At 38.1% G+C, this 18,190-nt stretch overlaps 2 protein-coding genes across 2 annotated transcripts; one reads left to right on the forward strand and one right to left on the reverse strand.

Moving 5' to 3' along the window:
- Positions 1–854: 854 nt before the first annotated feature.
- LOC139154069 (olfactory receptor 14I1-like) lies at positions 855–1,862 on the reverse strand. The gene has a single exon (XM_070728499.1). The coding sequence runs from the start codon at positions 1,860–1,862 to the stop codon at positions 855–857; it is 1,008 nt and encodes a 335-aa protein (XP_070584600.1).
- Positions 1,863–15,311: 13,449 nt separating this feature from the next.
- LOC139154070 (olfactory receptor 14A16-like) lies at positions 15,312–16,256 on the forward strand. The gene has a single exon (XM_070728500.1). The coding sequence runs from the start codon at positions 15,312–15,314 to the stop codon at positions 16,254–16,256; it is 945 nt and encodes a 314-aa protein (XP_070584601.1).
- Positions 16,257–18,190: the final 1,934 nt, after the last annotated feature.

The following is an 18,190-nucleotide window of genomic DNA, read 5'->3' on the forward strand; positions in this document are numbered from 1 at the left end:
ACCTAATTTCCAGCGCTCTCTCCCTAACACTAACTAGAGGAAATGGCAGAGATGGCATGGATTTAAATATTTTCAAGGAGGACTTATTTTCAGGAGGAGGGTTTATTTTGGAGGGGAAAACTTATTTTTGGTGGATATCTTATTTTGGGGGAAACACAGTATGTCCAAACACAGTACTATAATTTTATTTTTTTTATTTATTATTTGTATTTATACATCATTCCAAAGGGACTCAGGGCAGCTAACAATAATTATAAATACTAAAAGCAATAAAAATACAACAAGGATAAAACAGCAATATTATAAAATGCATAAAAGCCTAAAACCTTATATACACACAGTCTTAATTGCAGGCTTGCCGGAAGAGCCAGAGCTTAATAACTTTCTGGAGGATTGGTAGATTGCAGATAGTATGGATGTCTGGAAGCAGTTGATTCCAAAATGTCAGAGCTGCCACAGAGAAGGCTCCTCCCCAGGGCCCCACCATCTGACATTGTTTGGCGAATGGGCCCCAAAGAAGGCTGACCCTGTGGGCCCTTACTAGCGAGAGCAAGGTATGAGGCAGAAGAAGGTCCCATAAGTAGTCTGGCCCTGAGCCATTTAGGGCTTTAAATGTGATAACCAACACCTTGAATTGCATCCAGAGACTAACTGGTAGCCAATGCAGCTCATGTAAAATTGGTGTGATATGGTATATCTGCAATTCCGTATACTGCTGCATTTTGTACCAGCTGAAGTCGCCAAATGCTCTTCAAGGGTAGCCTCATGTAGAGCTCATTGGCATAGTAAAGGCAAGAGGTGACGAGGGTGTGAGTGACTGTGTGGAATGCCTCCTGGTCCAGGTAGAGCTGCAACTAATAGACAAGACGAACATGCGCAAAAGCCCCCCTATCCACAGCTGAGAGATGTTGCTCTAGCTTCAACTGTTTTGTATTTTGATTTGTAACCCTTTGATTAAACAACTTCCATAAAGCAGCTTTGATATCCTTATTCCTCATGCTATATATTACAGGGTTCATCATTGGAGGGATCACAGAGTAGATCACTGCAAGGACTGCATCCCAATTGTAAGAAGACTCGGAATTTGATATGAAATGGGAAATTATGGCTGTGCCAAGGAATAAAAAGACAACAAGGAGATGGGGAATGCAAGTAGAGAAGGCCTTTTGTCTACTGGCCACTGAGGACATGCTCAATATAGTCTTAAATATTTTTACATATGACATAATAATTAATATAAAACAAACAGTACCAAGCAAAGTACTAAAAAGGAGAACCCAGTTTTCACTAAATTTGGGGTCAAAGCAGGAAATCTTCATGAGGTGTGGAATTTCACAGAAGAATTGATGGATAACTGTGGAACAGAAAGGCAATGAAAAAAGGGTTCCTGCATGGATAGCAACATTAAAAAAGCCTCCCATCCATGCCCCCAGTGCCATTTGGAAGCAAGTTCCCCATTTCATCATAGACATATAATGTAAAGGATGACAGATAGCCACATATCTGTCATAGGCCATAGCTGTGAGAAGGAAAAGGTCTGATGACAGGAAGAAAACAAAGAAAAACATCTGTGCAGCACATTCAGAATATGATATCTTTCTTATATTCATGAGGGCACCAGCTATTGATCTGGGAATGGTGACAGTGGTAGATCCCAGATCAACAATCGCTAAATTGATCAGAAAGAAATACATTGGTGTCTGAAGATGGTTGTTCATAACTACCAGGATGATAAGGAGAAGATTTCCTGTCAGTATAATCAGATACATTATGAGGAAAACCACAAAGTGCAAAATCTGGAACTCCCGTTGCTCAGAAAATCCCATAAGCAAGAAATCCATGATGATGGTTCTGTTTGGCATTGTTGAAATTTTAACTGAGAGAGAAAATCATATCAATTTAACAAATTTTCCCATTGAATATGATTCTATTTTGCAAAACTGTACACTCCAGCTAACTGATTTTCATTTTGATATGGTCCCTCCCATAACATAAAAGCTATATAACGTCAAATTAGTTCTTTAGTAGTGATGTCCTTTATTAAGGAATCAATTCTGCAGGAGAAAAATATAACATTACTGCAATAGGTTAATATCTTATTTAATCATACAATTCCAATCTTGTTTAAATTTAGAATTAAGGTATAAAATTGTTTTCTTGTAAAATACAGTTATTGCATACATAATTTGTTATAATGCACCATAAAATTGTCACCTACTTGAACTCCTAAAGATACAAAAGATTTCAGGAAAGATTTCAAGTCTATTTAGATTCTTCATATATAATGGAAGGGCAATGAGACCTCTTATTCTGGCATTTTTCTGAAGGTTTAATTTTTTTATAAAATGTATATGTTTTTTGTGATGATATGATCCCAGATATACGTCAACCATTTTATAATTTGTTTATTTATTTGTCTATTTGATTTAATTTATATGCTGCCCAACTCCCTAGAGACTCTGAGTGGCTCATAACCAACAAATAAAACATATACTGTATTATAAACTAGGACATCTAAAAAGCAATTTAAAAACAGTTTAAATCAATATTAAAAGAACCATACATGTCATCTATGGCCCAATCTCGATGGTGCACCATCCAATCAATGGCCTCAGGCCTGTTATGGCTTTCTGGAAGGTCAGTAGGGTGGGGGCTGTCCAAATCTCAAGAGGTAGCTGGTTCCAGAGAGCTGGAGTCGCCACAGAGAAGGCTCTCCTCCATGGCCCCGCCAGCCGACACTGTTTGGCTGATGGGACTTGGAGAAGACTCACCCTGTGGGCCCTTATCAGTAGATGGGAGCTATGTGGTAGAAGGCAGCCTCAAAGATAGTCTGGCCATAAGCCATGTAGGGCTTTAAAGGTAATGACCAACACCTTGAATTGTGCCTGGAGACTAATTGGAGCCAGTACAGCTCACAGAGAGTTGTTGTAATGTGGGTATACCTAGCTGCACCCCCAAGAGCTTGCGTGGCTGCATTCTGGACCAGCTGCAGTCTCAGAATACTGTTCAAAGATATCCCCATGTAGACTGTGTTGTGAGGTGATAAGGGCATGAGTCACTGTGAGAAAAGCCTCCTGATCCAAGTAGGGTTGCTATTGGTGCATTAGGCAAGCCAGTGCAAATGTCTCCCTAGCTACAGCTGTCAGATATTAATCTGACATAATGTAATAGTTCCTATGTCATAAATAATATTGTAATATGTCCCATGTCATAAAAGGCCATGTCTTGAAGATAAAGTTCTTCATACCAATTTCCTTTAATTAGAGAAGAAATTTCAAAGAAAAAAAGTAGCATGGTTATAATGATTAAATATTAGAAGAACATTTGATTTTTTTTTTCATATTAGGAGGGAATATCGATTTTGCCAACCTTTGAAATTTCAGAGATACATCTTTCTTCTACTGTTACAGAGATATTATCGGCAGTTCTGGGATATACTAAAGGATATGAATTATCAACAGAAAGTTCCATATCTGTCCATTAACAAAAAATTTGCTCTCCAGTTGTTTCATTGAAAATGTTATATTTCTCCCTTCAGACTTTATCCTATTTTTATCAAAACTATTAATACAACAACAACAATAACAACAACAACAACAATCCTTTGTTATAACTCCTAAGAAGGCAGTTAAACTTTTCTTGAATAAGAAAGAAATAATAATTTTTAAAACTTACTTTTTCCCTCATTGATCCTTTTAAGTTAATAATAAAAACACATTCAAGTCAGTCTATGCTCCTTTTTTCTTTTATTTGTTTATATTTCTTTCACAACCTCTTGAAGTCTTGTTGTGGAAGTTTTGTAGTACATTCCTTGCTCAAGCATAATTGCATGATGCAAATTGATGGAGAAAAAGCTAGCATCGAACACCAATAAATACAAGAATTATACAATGGAAATGAATCCTTAATTAGGATCCAGAGATTATTACACTTATTCAAAAATATTTTTTTAAGAAAAGAGTAAGAATGTCCTCACTGATGTTCTACAGCTACTATTCTTGTAATCCAGCAATTACATGCTGCAAATCAGATATGGCTTCATCCTCAACATTTGCTAACTACACCCATAGGGAACATGACAAGAACATTGAGGACAACTATACCCAAATGAATGGTTACACAATCACAACTCTAGTGGCGGCAGATGTCATTTTCCAGAGCATTGCAAGAACATAATGTTTACTTTCTACAAGAGGAATGTATAGTTTTGGTACAAAGTAGAATATTGCTTTAGCAAATAATGAATAGTTAAGTTTCTTTCTGTAATTAATGGTAGATATAATATCATCCCTCCCCCCCAAAAAAATCCCACAAACAATATATATTTTCTGCAGGGTTGTCCTGTCATATTTGATAATCATACATACTATTTTTCTAATACATAATCAATTCCATTATCATATCTTTATCTGTGTTCCAACCCATAGTATTATCCATACAATATTTCTTTATCCTACTTAGATGTCTTGCATGTCCAAAGCCAGTGAATTGGCCAATGCATCAGGAATTATACAAGGCTGAGGAGGACCTTGCCAGCCGTCCGGCATTCCAGGAACACCAGCTCACCACTTGAGTGGTGTGCACAATGGTCTTTGAATAGACAACTATGAGGCCCCTGGATCTCCAGAAAATAGGGTGTCCAGCTGCTGTTGAGAAGTCAGTCCCTGGCAGCACTGCCAGAAAAATTCACCAATTGGGCCAGCTTCACCCAGGTGGACAGCAAATCCCCCCTGTTTGGGAATACTACCCCCGCCAAGGGTGAATCCAGTGGCAATGGGTGCCAGCATCATTTCCCCAGCCAGTCTCAGCTCCACTGCCTCCAGCACTGCCAGACTCGCCCCCACCACCAATACTTCAGAGCCATTTTTTATGGGAGTCATGGGGAGCTTATGTATTTCTTGAACCACGTCTAGTCACACCTCAATCACTATGAAGTCCAGTACCAGTCCAATCAGAAAATGATTTTGGCCATCATTGACAACATGGATGTGACGCAGAAAAATGGGTGGCTCCACTGTCCTCCTAAATCCAGGATACCAATGAGTTCCTGCAGCTACTGAGGACACAATTCAAAGACACAGGCCAGGGACAAGAGGCAGAAGCTGAGATCAGAGACATCAAGTACAAGGGCCATCCTGAGAAGGAGAGGGACATTGGCTATCATGACACACCTTTTTTCATAGGGTGGAGTTAGTCTCCAAGGATGGGAATGATACTGGCCATAGACTGAGTCTGAAAAACTATAAATAGGGTCCTCCATGGGTAATACTCTTTTATGCAAAGGACTAAGACAGACTCAACATGCTGCTTTATATAATAAGAAGTCTAATGTGGGGGTAGCCAGCCAGGAAAAATTATATAATAGAAGGGAGGAACTTGGAGACAAGCTCCACCCTACGAGAAAGATTTATCACAATATCCAATGCACCTTCTCCCTAGTGGTGGGAGCTAGCCTCCAAGGATGGGACATACCAAACCCTCACCCCTTGGGAAGGCTCTTATAGATGGTTGGGCAAGTTCAAACCACTTGCCACTTGTTCAAGCACCCTCCAAAGAAATGATGTCTCATTAGAAGCAAATTGGTCTACTTTATAATGCTGTATGAGTGGAGATGCCCAAGTTGCTCCCAGCATATCACAGCAATTGAAGCACACACCAACCAGGCTGCAATAGTGGCACTGCTTTGAGTTGAGTGGGCAGTCAAAGGAGCTGGAAAAAGTTGAGACAATTGTTCATAGATAACTGAAATGGCTGCCCAGATCCAGTGTCTCACCATAGTGGAGGAAGTCTTCCGGCCAACTGCAACACCCAGGAAATAGATAATCAGATGAAGGAAGTTCATCTGGTGTAAGTGTCTAAGATGCGTCAGACATCGAGAGTGTTCCACAAGTTCTCCTGTTCTTTAGTGGGCTATGTACAAAAATCTGAGAGTACAAATTCCTGCACCCTGTGAAAGGAAGTGTTGACTTTTGGTGTAAAAGAAGGATCTAATCTTAAGACAACTCTATCATCATAAAAAATACAAAGAGAGCGTACAGAGAGCGCTGCCAACTCCAATATACATCTGGCAGAAGTAACTGCCATTAGGAAGACTACTTTTACCATTAGATGGTAAAGATAAGCATCTTCCAGCAACTCAAACAAAGACGGAGTGAGAGCATTAAGCATGGTTGCCAAGTCCCAGGATGAGTACCTTGCCAAGTCCTAGGATGGGCACCATTGAAGGACAGATATTAACAACACCTTTAAGGAATCTACTTATAAGTGGATGGTGAGACACTGGAAACCACTCCCCACCCAAATGACATGATAGGACCATGGCAAGGGCAGCCACCTGGCAGTGGAGGGTATTTGTGGAAAGACCCTTAAACAATCCCTGTTTCAGGAACTGAAGAACCTTGATGATAGACAGGGAAGCAGCCTTCCTGGAGACACCATGACTGGAAAATTCACTACGTTGCCAAGTAGATCCATTCCATGGAAGGTCGATGAGATGCCAACATGAGCTCAATGATGTCTTCTGGCACTTGCTGATGCTTTAGAGTGAGCCACTCAAGTGCCAAGTGGTCAGCTGCAGCCAGTGTGGATCATGATGCTGCACTTACCCCTGGGCAAGCGACCACTGTCGGCAGAATCCTCCATGGTGGAGTGACCAACAGTGAAATGAGGTCCTTGGCCAGTGGGGGGGCCAGCAGGATCACCTCGGCTCATAGGTCCAGTATTCTGTGGATCACCTTAGGCAGGAGGGGAATGGGAGGGAGCACATAATATATTACTTAATGTCTAGTCTCTTCCATATGTATTGTATATTGGACAAAAAATAAAATAAATAAAATAAAATAAATAAATAAATAAATAAATAAATAAATAAATAAATAAATAAATAAATAAATAAATAAATAAAGTAGGCTGTGAGGCCAGATGTAAAAGAGTGTCAATTCCCTCTGACCCCAAAGTTGTTTTGCAGGGTAGCAAAAAGGTCCATAATGGGTTGAACATATCATTCCACTCAGCATTGGAAAAGGAAAAGATGAAGACACCACTCCATCTAATCCACATCATGACAGCTCAGCCAATCTGATGTCATGTTGGCTATCCCTGAAATATGTTCTGATGAGATGGAAAGCAGATGTTTCTCCACCCATAGCCCTAATACCTTGGCTTCAGCCATCAATCATTTTGAGATGGTACCCTTCTCCCTATCAATGTGATAATTAATACAGATAATGTTTAGCTGTCACATTATCAATCAAGGTTAATACATATTGTCCAAAGAGTAAAGAGTGAAAACTCTGAAGGACCAGGAAGTCTGTCTGGAGCTCAAAGAAACTGATGTTGAAGGCAGTTTCCAAAACAGACCAAATGCCTTGGGTAATCTCAACGTGGTCCTGGCATCATTGGTGACTGTACTCCTGGGTGGTTCCAGGATACTGCCCCCCTTATTAATGGCTATGAATCTCAGCTGCCAATCATAATTATCATTATATATTGCTTGATAATAGTATATTATTGTGCAAAAATGGCAGATGGCAAAATAATTTGTTCAAAATGGTCATCAGAAGATTCATATATTGAAAATGGCTACCACCAGTATAATATAGTCAAAATGGCTGCCTCCACAGTAATTATTCAAAATCGCCACCTCTACAGTAATGTATTCTAATATATTTAAAATGGCTGTTGGACTGCCATGCTGCTCCATTCACCTCAGGAAAACACCTCCTCATCAGTTGACAATGGAGACTTGAAAGCAAGCTGTAGGACAGCTGATTATCGGCAATGAAGGCCTCGGCAGTGATAGCAGCTTCAGAAAGACAATGCAGAAGTAAAAAAGGCCAAATGGGCCCAATCGCTATGCTCATTGTTGAAGAAACTATGAGGGAGCTGATCCAGCTATTTTGGGCCCAAACCCCAGCCAGAGGGAGAGGTAATTGGCTGCTTGAGTGCTTGACTTCTGCAGCTTGATGAGTTGATGACAGGAACAGCTGTATTAAGAGCCTCTCTCCCTGTGAGATTGAAGATTTAATTGGTGATCTCCAAACCCAGGAAAAGGGTGGAAGGGGAATCACTGATGCCTGCACAACTGGAATTAATAAAGAGGGCAATTGTGACAGCTATCATTGGCTGGAGACTTAGCTCAGGGTGGGACCAAAGCCCATTGCCTGCCTCAACCCAAAAATGTTATCAGAGTAGGCAGATGTTAAAGATGATCTCATTTTCATTGGTACTCACAGATGACAATTGTGAAGAAAAAAATTCACCTCAGAACTGGCTAGCCTTGAAAGAAGAGAGCAATGCACATGTGCTAAGGCTAAGGACTGAGCCAAAAGAGAGGGGCATTACCCATGGGGGACTCTATAGTTTTAAGACTCAGTCCTTATTGGCTATGGTCAGTGTCATTTTCATCCTTGGAGACAAGCTCCACCCACTATGGAGAATAATGTGGGAATTCCAAAGAGTGGTGGGGAAGCTGAGAGATTGGCCATATTGCCTCTTTGTCCAATACTTCAAGGAGGCCCTAAACCAGGATCTCCAGCAGGCTTGCACCTTCTGAGGGGTCACTGAGCACATATAGCAGTGGCACCACATGGTCATAGCCATGGACCTTAATATCTACCTACACAGAAAATCCATGCAAGACAAAAAGCTGAAACATAAAATATTAATATTATTAATATTGCATTCACTACATTGTTCAAAACATGGTTAGCACACATTATACCTTCACTCCAGAGCTTCTCTGGTAAACCAGAATCTGAAATCATAGCTCTAGTAATAGCCTGTAATGTCTGATCTCTACATTCAATATATGCATTATGATCTATAAGGAGCAGAACATTTATCTTCAATACCAGCTCTCTTTAGCATATCTACAAATCTCTTATTGGTAAACTCAGTGCCATTATTTGTTACTAAATAAACCAATTTCTTTTTCTTTTTTCATTCAATAAACCTTAATCAGTTTACAAGATGTTGGTATGCTTCTGCCTTTGTTTTCATCAGATAACAGAAACCATATCTAGAAAAATGCTCAATATACAGTATAACAGGCTCCACCTAAACTAAATCTATTAAACCTGTTTGCAGGAGTTACCTTGCTCTTCATTGCAAGCATTACAATTTAAATATCTTCCACAAGGTTTTAATTTTATACCATTAGATAACTAAACAGTTTTCTTTAAAATTTTAAAATTCATACATCTATGGAGCAAATGAATACATTTGTCACGAGGCTTTCTATTTTCATAAACCAAGCTAGCATTATCTAATGGATTATCATGGATAATGTATGAACCTTAGCCCTAGATCCATAACATTTCCTAACAATATAGGAAGTTTTTCTTCCTGTGTTGTTTCTCTCTCAGTTGATTTCTATCTTGCCTTCATCTAAATTTTTCTAACAGTCTCCCAATTATCCCAGTCAATGTCAGTTCATCTCTGGTCAAAATTTCCAGTGAAGATACATAACCATCATAAGAGTCATCCAAAGAAGAAAGAATAATATAAGCAATGCAATTCTGAGTAAATCAGTTCTTTTTCATGTAGCTCTAGTAATGTTCTCTTCATAAACTCCAAATTAGCGAACATGTCACCACTTTTTAACAAAGTCATCAGAATCCTCAGAGGGGGGGAGGCATATAAATACAAACAAACAAACAAATGTGCTCTGAACAGTTTATGTGTAAGGTGTATGTGTGCACCAACACTATCTCAAACATAAAGTCTCTTTAAGATATTCCAACACCTGGTAGCAGACACTTCACCACAAATATGGACCAGTTGAAGATCACTTACGGTCAGTCCAATAATGCTAACATCCTTTTCATTATCATAGTTAAAGTCAGCTATTTTCTTCTTATCTTCATCATTTGTTAGATTCCAAGGTGTAACATCTGGTGAGTAATTAACCACAGTCCATGATCCTTCTTTACGCATTCATAAGCTGTACTTGATAGATCAGGAAACATAACTTGTTCCATCTAACTGGCTTATCAGAGATAAGCTAGTTCTCTGTGCCATTGTTAGTTTAACAGTAAACCACAAGCTAGCTATCTGAATATGAAATTGAATATTTACACTAACTCTCAATATCTCTCTGGGCCCATAACCAGTGTTAATGTATGAGCAGAGTAATCCTTGTTTACCAAGGTTGTGCACACACAGAAATGTTTAGATTGAGATTAGTTGTGCATAACTCCCCAACCACACAGAAATATACTAACTTGAATTAAAATTTCCTTTGAGAAATAACTTATTCCTATAAGCAGTCTAGTCATACACATAATGTCAGAATAACAATCCAAATATTACCAAGTACATAATCTTTCTTATCAGTTGTCTTTGTCATAATCAGCAAAGATATCAAGCCTGAGCACAATTTTTCTGTAATATATAACTACAATATAGAGCAGGGGTCCCCAAACTTTTTACACAGGGGGCCAGTTCACGGTCCCTCGGACTGTTGAAGGGCCAGACTATAAAAAAACCTATGAACAAGTCCCTATGCACACTGCACATACCTTATTTTAAAGTAAAAAACAAAATGGGAATGTACTATTTAGAGGGGTAGGGAAGTCTGAAATTCACAAAAGTTTATGTTTTGTTTTTAATTTAATTTAATTTTTTCTTTTGTCTTTTCTTTTCTGATTGGCTATACAAGGTTTTCTTGGTTTATAGAAAAATGTATAAAGAAAGAAGGAAGCACTTTGTCATAATGGTTAATATGTTAGAAATATAATTGGTGTTGTACTTTTTGAAGGAACATTAAGGAGGGAATTTAATTAAAAGAAAAGTATGTACCTGGATGACAACTTTAGGGAAAAAAAGTTTGCAACTTTTTTGATGATTGATATTAGTTACTAACAAAATACCGCATTTTCTTCATGGAAAATTAGATGGTACACTGTATTGTTTGAATGTATGTTGAGAGAAAAGTATTAAAAAATTTACACCCCCCAAAAAAGTCCTTCCTTCCTCTGCCCCTCCATTCATTTCATTCTTCCTTCCTTCCTTCCCTCCTTGTTCCCTCCATTTCTTCTTCCTTCCTTCTTTCCTTTTCTCTCCATTTCTCATTCCTTCCTTCCTTCCCTCCCTCCTTCCTTCCTCTCCTTTTTTCTCTCTCTTGCTTTCTCTCTTTCTCACTATCTCTCTTGCTATCTTTCTTCCTCTCTCCCTCCCTTTCTCTCTCCCTCTTTCTGCCCCTTCCTTCTTCCCTCTCGCCTTCCTTCCTCTCCACTTCTCTTTCCCTCCCTCTTTTTCCCTTCTCTTTCCCTTTTCTTTCTTTCTCCCCACTTCTCTCTCTGTCTTTTCCCTCTTTCCCCCTCCCTCTTCCCACAGAGAACTCGCCTGACAAGCCTCTAACCCCCCCCCGACCCCAGACTCCAATTCAATTCCCATTCAGAAAACGGGAGCTGGCAACTCAAAGAGGAGGAGGAGGCAGGTGTGTGCATGTATGTGTGTGTGTTGTGCCCGGCTCAGCTTTCGGCAGGCCTTCCTTTATCTTGAGTGAGATGAGATCGAGGGGGACTTTCTCGCCGCTGTCACTCCGGCTTCGGATACAGAGGTGCCTCAGCGAGCGGGCACAGAGACTCACCACCTCCTCTGGGTGCAATCCCCACCTTGGCGGGAGGCGCCAGTGATAGACACAGGCGGTGAGGAAGGAGAGGGAGCCACTGAGCCTTTTTAAAGTTAGCGGCACAGTGCTCAGCCTCCCCCCCCCCAGGTGCATGGCAGGCTGGCAGTGGAATGGGGAGCTCGCGCGCATAGGCGCGTGCGAACCTTCACTGGTGCAAGACTTCCCCGCACTTTCCTTGTCACTCCCCACCCCAACTCCGATGCCCAGCTCCCCAGTGCGGCCTTGGAAAGACTGCACGGGGGTTGTTTTTGTTTGCGTGGCAGCACGCCTTACAGGGGACATTGGCATGGTCCCCGGACACAGCCAGCAAAGCTGGGCAGGGCTCAGAGCCCACGGGGGTTTCTCCAGGCCGACAGACTCACCCGCAGGCCAGATAAATGGCCTCAGCAGGCCGCATGCGGCCCCCGGGCTGTGGTTTCGGGACCACTGATATAGAGAGATTGCAGAAAGTTGCAGAGCATATATAAGTGAATAGCCAGACAAAGAGAAACAGAAAGAAAATGCCAGAGAAATAAGTTGTGAACTCTAGCTCCCTCTTGTGGCAGTCTGGAACACCTGCAGCCAATATATTGCCAACCCAATTGTTATGGACAGAATCCTAACACAGACTCAGAAGTGGTTAGGTCCCATTGGATGACTTATTTGTTATGCTTATTCATTGGCTGACCTTGTTAACATGGCTCTCCCGGTTCAGGAATAACTTAACACAACTTTAACTTTTATATCTAGAAGATGGGTAGCAATGATATGTCTCTACAGGACAATCTCCTTTGATCAATCAATTAAGATTCATTGTGGTACAATGGCTAGAATGCAGCATTGAAGGCTAATTCTGCTGACAGACGATTGCCAGAAGTTTGAGCCTCACCAAACAAACTCATTTCTACAACCATATATATTTATTTAAACTGCCTTTCATAGTGCAAATAATGGTCTGTTATTGGGATAGATATAGTGATCTTTAAGGGACATGACATATTTTGGAAAACTAAAGGCAAGGATCAAAAACATCAGGTATTATATTAATCCTTAATTAAGGAAAAAAGAAACTTCCACTATTCATTGTATTCAACTTCCACTATCCACTAAAATAATATTGCTCTCAGTAATATTGTGTATCTCTACTATACATTCCTCTTGTTGAAAGTAAATATGATGTTCTTGCAATGCCCTGGAGAATGACATTTTCCTCCACTACAGTTGTGATTGTGCAACCATTCCTTTGTGTATAGAAGTCCTTAATGTTGTGGCCATGTTCCCTACGGATGTAGTTACCAAATGTTGAAGAGGAAGCCATTTGTGATTTGCAGCATGTAACTGCTGGATTACAAGAATAGTAGCTTTAGAATAAGAGTTTAAAGATACATCAGTGTGGAAGTTTTTTCTTTTTTTTTTCTTTTTAAAATTTAAATCTATCTTTGAATAACTGCAATAATCTCTGGATCCTAATTAAGGATTCATTTTCATTATATAATTCTCTAATTTACAGTGTTCAATGCTAGCTTTTTCTCCATCAATCTACATCATGTATTTGTGATTGAGCTAGAGGTATGCTATAAATCTTCCACCAAAAAACTTCGAGAGATTGTAAAAGAAATATAAACAAACAAAAGAAAAAAGAGACATAGATTGATTTTGTATGATTGTTTTCATTATCAATCTAAAAGGATCAATGAGGAAAAAGTAAGTTTTTATAAATGATTCAAGAAAGGTTCAAAAAGGTATCATGTTTTTTCATGAATTTTAACCAAGGTGTTTTAATGCTATTTTATTCATAATTTTGATAATAGGATAAAGTCTGAAAGGAGAAATGTAACATTTTCAATGAAAAAACTGAGATATTAGTTTTGTCCTCATGAATAGATATTGAACTTTTTCTTTACAATTCACATCCCGGAATATATCCCATGGCTGTAGATAATATCTCTGTAATAGTAGAAGAAAAATGTACCCTGTTTTCCCCAAAACAAGACAATGTCTTATATTAATTTTTGCTCCCAAAGATGTGCTACGCCTTATTTTCAGGGGACATCTTATTTTTTTCAATGAAGAATTTACATTTATTGCTGAACAAAAAAATTGAACATTTATTATATACTGTACAGTAGTTGTCATCACAAACCAGCATAAACATACAAACCGCATCCTATGAAGAATTTTTTACTACTACCGTAACATTATTTCCATATACAACAATTAATGGTATGGTACATTTACCAATATTTACGGTTTGAACAGAAAGTAAAATTTATTCAATGATAGTTATGTCATTATCTTCTAGGACATCATCATAATAATCCAAACCCTTAATTTCCTGTTCAATTTGTTGTGACTCAATTTCTTTCAGAATCATTGACCCATATCTCACATGTCTAGCAATTTATTTTTTATTTATTTATTTATTTATTTATTCATTCATTTGTCCAATACACAAATACATAGGAAGAAAAATAGACATTTAGTAATATATATAAGGGTAAAGTGAACTTAGAGGAGAGGATATATGAAAGAAAGAAAATATATATGATAAGTGAGAGAAAGGAAAGACAATTGGACAGGGGACGAAAGGCACACCAGTGCACTTATGTACGCCCCTTACTTGCACTGTTCTTGAATGAGTACTTCTTGTCAAGGTATACCGATGCATCTTTCTGATCCGTTCCAAGAATTGACATGTCAATTCTTGATCCGAAAGATGCAGCAGACCCCCTACCATATATAAAATTACGGTATAAGGGAGGATGTGATCCTGCTGCAGCAAAAACACATCCAAACAAGCAGCTACATGTTGGATGCCTGTTGGATGTGTTTTAAATCTGATTGATGCAGCATTTTGGGATGCAATTTATGGACAGCAGTAGTATATATGTTCCATTTGGGAATGCTATAAAACGAAACCTCTCCTATGTCTTACTTTTGGGGAAACAGAGTATGTCTAAAATTTCAAAGGTTGCAAAATCAATATTCCCTGCTGATATGAAAAACATCCAATGCTCCTCTAACATTTGATAAATATAACCATGAGACATTATTCTTCTCTGAAACTTCTTTAATAAATGACGGCTGGAATGAGGAATTATCTTTTCAGTGAAAGACATGGCATTTTATGGCACAGGAGATTTCATATTACCATTAAAATTGCATAGTTGGTGTATAATTGGGATCATCACAGGAAAATTTACATCACCTTTGTTTTTTAAAAATTAAAACTTCATTAAAATGCCAAAATAACAGACCTTATTTTCCCTCAGTTATACCTAAAAAATCTAATTAGGCTTGTAATCTTTCCTGAAGTATTTAATATCTTTAGGATGTTGAGGAGTTGACAATTTTATGGTGTACAATGACAATTTATGTTTACAATGACTCTACATATTACAGGAAAGCAAATTTGTATCTGAACTCCAGGTTTAAACAAGATTGGAATTTTTATGATTAAATAAGAGAATAACCTATTGTACTATATTATATTTTTTTCCCTGCAGAATTGGTTCCTTAATAAGGACATCGCTACTGAAGAAATAACTTGAAGTTATGTAGGTTTTATGTTATGGAAGTGGTCATATCAAAATGAAAATTGATTAGTTGAAGTGTACAGTTTTGCAAAATAGAATTATATTCAATGCGAAAATTTGTTAAATTGATATGATTTTCTCTCTCAGTTAAAATTTCAACAATGCCAAACAGAACCATCATCATGGATTTCTTGCTTATGGGATTTTCTGAGCAACGGGAGTTCCAGATTTTGCACTTTGTAGTTTTCCTCATAATGTATCTGATTATACTGACAGGAAATCTTCTCCTTATCATTCTGGTAGTAATGAACAACCATCTTCAGACACCAATGTATTTCTTTCTGATCAATTTAGCGATTGTTGATCTGGGATCTACCACTGTCACCATTCCCAGATCAATTGTTGGTGCCCTCATGAATATAAGAAAGATATCATATTATGAATGTGCTGCACAAATGTTTTTCTTTGTTTTCTTCCTGTCATCAGACCTTTTCCTTCTCACAGCTATGGCCTATGATAGATATGTGGCCATCTTCCATCCTTTGCATTATATGTCTATGATGAAATGGGCAAACTGCTTCCAGATGGCAGGGGGTGCATGGATGGTAGGCTTCCTTAATGCTGCCATGAATGCAGGAACCCTTTTTTCATTGCCTTTCTGTTCCACAGTTATCCATCAGTTCTTCTGTGAAGCCCCACACCTCATGAAAATTTCCTGCTTCGACCCCAAATTCAGTGAATTATGGGTTCTCCTTCTTGGTACTTTGTTTGGTGTTGTTTCTTTTATGTTAATTATCATTTCCTATGTAAAAATCATTAAGACAGTACTAAGTATGTCATCAATGTCCAATAGACAAAAGGCCTTCTCTACTTGCATTCCTCATCTCCTTGTTGTCTGCTTATTATGCAGTACAGCCATAATTTCCCATTTCATAACAAATGTGGGGTCTTCTTACACTTGGGATGAGGTCCTTACAGTGATCTACTCTGTGATGCCGCCAATGATGAACCCTGTGATCTATAGCATGAGAAATAAGGATATCAAAGCTGCTTTATGGAAGTTGGTTATTCAAAGGGTTACAAAGCAAAGTACAAAACCTGCTTAAGTTTTGCCTAAGAATGGGAAAATCCCAAAAAGTTTGTTAACCTAAAGACTAACGACTCTATTATCATTTATGCCTCATGAACTACAGTTTACATATTTGGACACATAGGGGGAATTCAGAGAACCACACAAATAAACTTATATGAAATGATTAAAAAGCTACAATTACTTGTAGTAACCTTTAGCAAAATAGAAATTAGATGTAACACCTACATTTCAACATTAATATATTTATTACACTATATATTGAGATAAGAAATGGCTGTCTAACGGAAAACATACTTAAGTCTTCTCTTTCACAAATATTTTTTTCATGAAATCTATATTTTGCTCCCGTTTTCATTCCTAAATACAATCATCTTAAAATCAGGCTCAGAATGCTCTGAGATATGTTCTTTTTGGTGTCTTGTTTTTATATAAAGATGCACTGTTTTATTCCATCTAAAATCTAGTGTGGCCAGGGTATTAGATGATAACAAATATTTATCCCTGTGAAGTTGTGGATGAGGCAATGGCATTTTTTTTATTTTGCATTTATCACAGTAGTGCACTCTGGTTAATAACCTGTTTCATACAAGAAGCAAATGGAGGTCTCCAATTGCAAAAAGGGAATCTGTGAAGATTATATGTAAGAATAATTGTTGTCAGTGTATTGCAAGTAGAACAACATTCTATGCATTTTTTATTGTTCTCTGCATAGCATTTATTGTGCCTCTTTCTCAAGCTTTACAGAATATAGATAAGAAGGCATTACTTGTCAATACTGAATATGCCACTGTAGAATCAGTATGAACATAACCAAACACACACACACACACACACACACACACACACACACACACACACACACTGAAATAGTGCACAATTGAAACTCATTGAAGCTGGTATTCACCAGAAATTTAAATGTACAGTATGTTAGGATTAGAAAACCTGTAACCTTCATTACCTACTCAATGTTGCTGAAATTCTGTGTCTATGGATATTTTGACCATCTTCCCTGAAAACTTTGTGTTTTGTCTTGGATGGGAATGCACGTCTCCACTCAAAATTGATGCATAATCTAATAGTTGGCTTAGACTTATAACACCTGCTGCATAATAGATGCTAGCAATGGTCACCATGTAGTGGTGAAATATGGAAATTTTCCCTACTGGTTCTGTGGGCATGGCTTATTTTGTGGGTATGACTTTAGGTTAGATGAATGTGGCTTCAGATAGGTGGTCAGGTGACCAGATGGGGATTGCTTGGTGATCATGTGAGTAGATGGGCATGGCCAAATCAAACTAAGCACAGAAAACAATAAGAAGTACACAAATACTTAAGAGCAATAAAAGTATTGTCTTCCATGTCACTTCTTTGCACCAATGATAATGGTATTCAAAAAGAAAATATACCATGATATACAAATTTAACCATTTAATACTGAAGTAAGAATAAGAGAAATATACAAAACAATAAAAGAGGTGCATAAATACTTACATAAAAGTATGTCAGCTTTAGCTTTAAGTTGTTTCAGGTATTTCCAGCTAAGATCATCATCACACTCTCTCCTATCCCACTTTTTTTGCTCTTGATATGTGAATCACTCGCTGAGTGATATTCTTTGAGCCACATTCCTTTTTTGGGTGGTGGTGGTGGTAATTTTTTAATTGTTTTTCACACCTTACAGAGATTCCAATTTACATACCTCAAATTATAATATAATACAATATAATATCAAATGCCAAATTCTTAGTCAAATTAATCAATTTTTTCTAATTATTTATCCAATTTATTCTGGTATATATCATTCATCCTGTGCTACCTCCTTTCCAAATACTATCAGCCAAATTTTAGATATTGTTCTTCACCTTCATTTGCATTTAAAGTGCTATAGATTTCTCTTGGCTATTTGCTGTTTTTCATAACTATGTCATCGTGCTTCAGGCCATTTCT

Source organism: Erythrolamprus reginae, chromosome Z (genome assembly GCF_031021105.1).
Source record: "Erythrolamprus reginae isolate rEryReg1 chromosome Z, rEryReg1.hap1, whole genome shotgun sequence".
Classification (NCBI taxonomy): Eukaryota; Metazoa; Chordata; class Lepidosauria; order Squamata; family Dipsadidae; genus Erythrolamprus; species Erythrolamprus reginae.

Bases quoted from the DNA above. Each gene is read 5' to 3' on its own strand.
- LOC139154069 (XM_070728499.1), bottom strand. From the start codon at position 1,862: ATGCCAAACAGAACCATCATCATGGATTTCTTGCTTATGGGATTTTCT.
- LOC139154070 (XM_070728500.1), top strand. From the start codon at position 15,312: ATGCCAAACAGAACCATCATCATGGATTTCTTGCTTATGGGATTTTCT.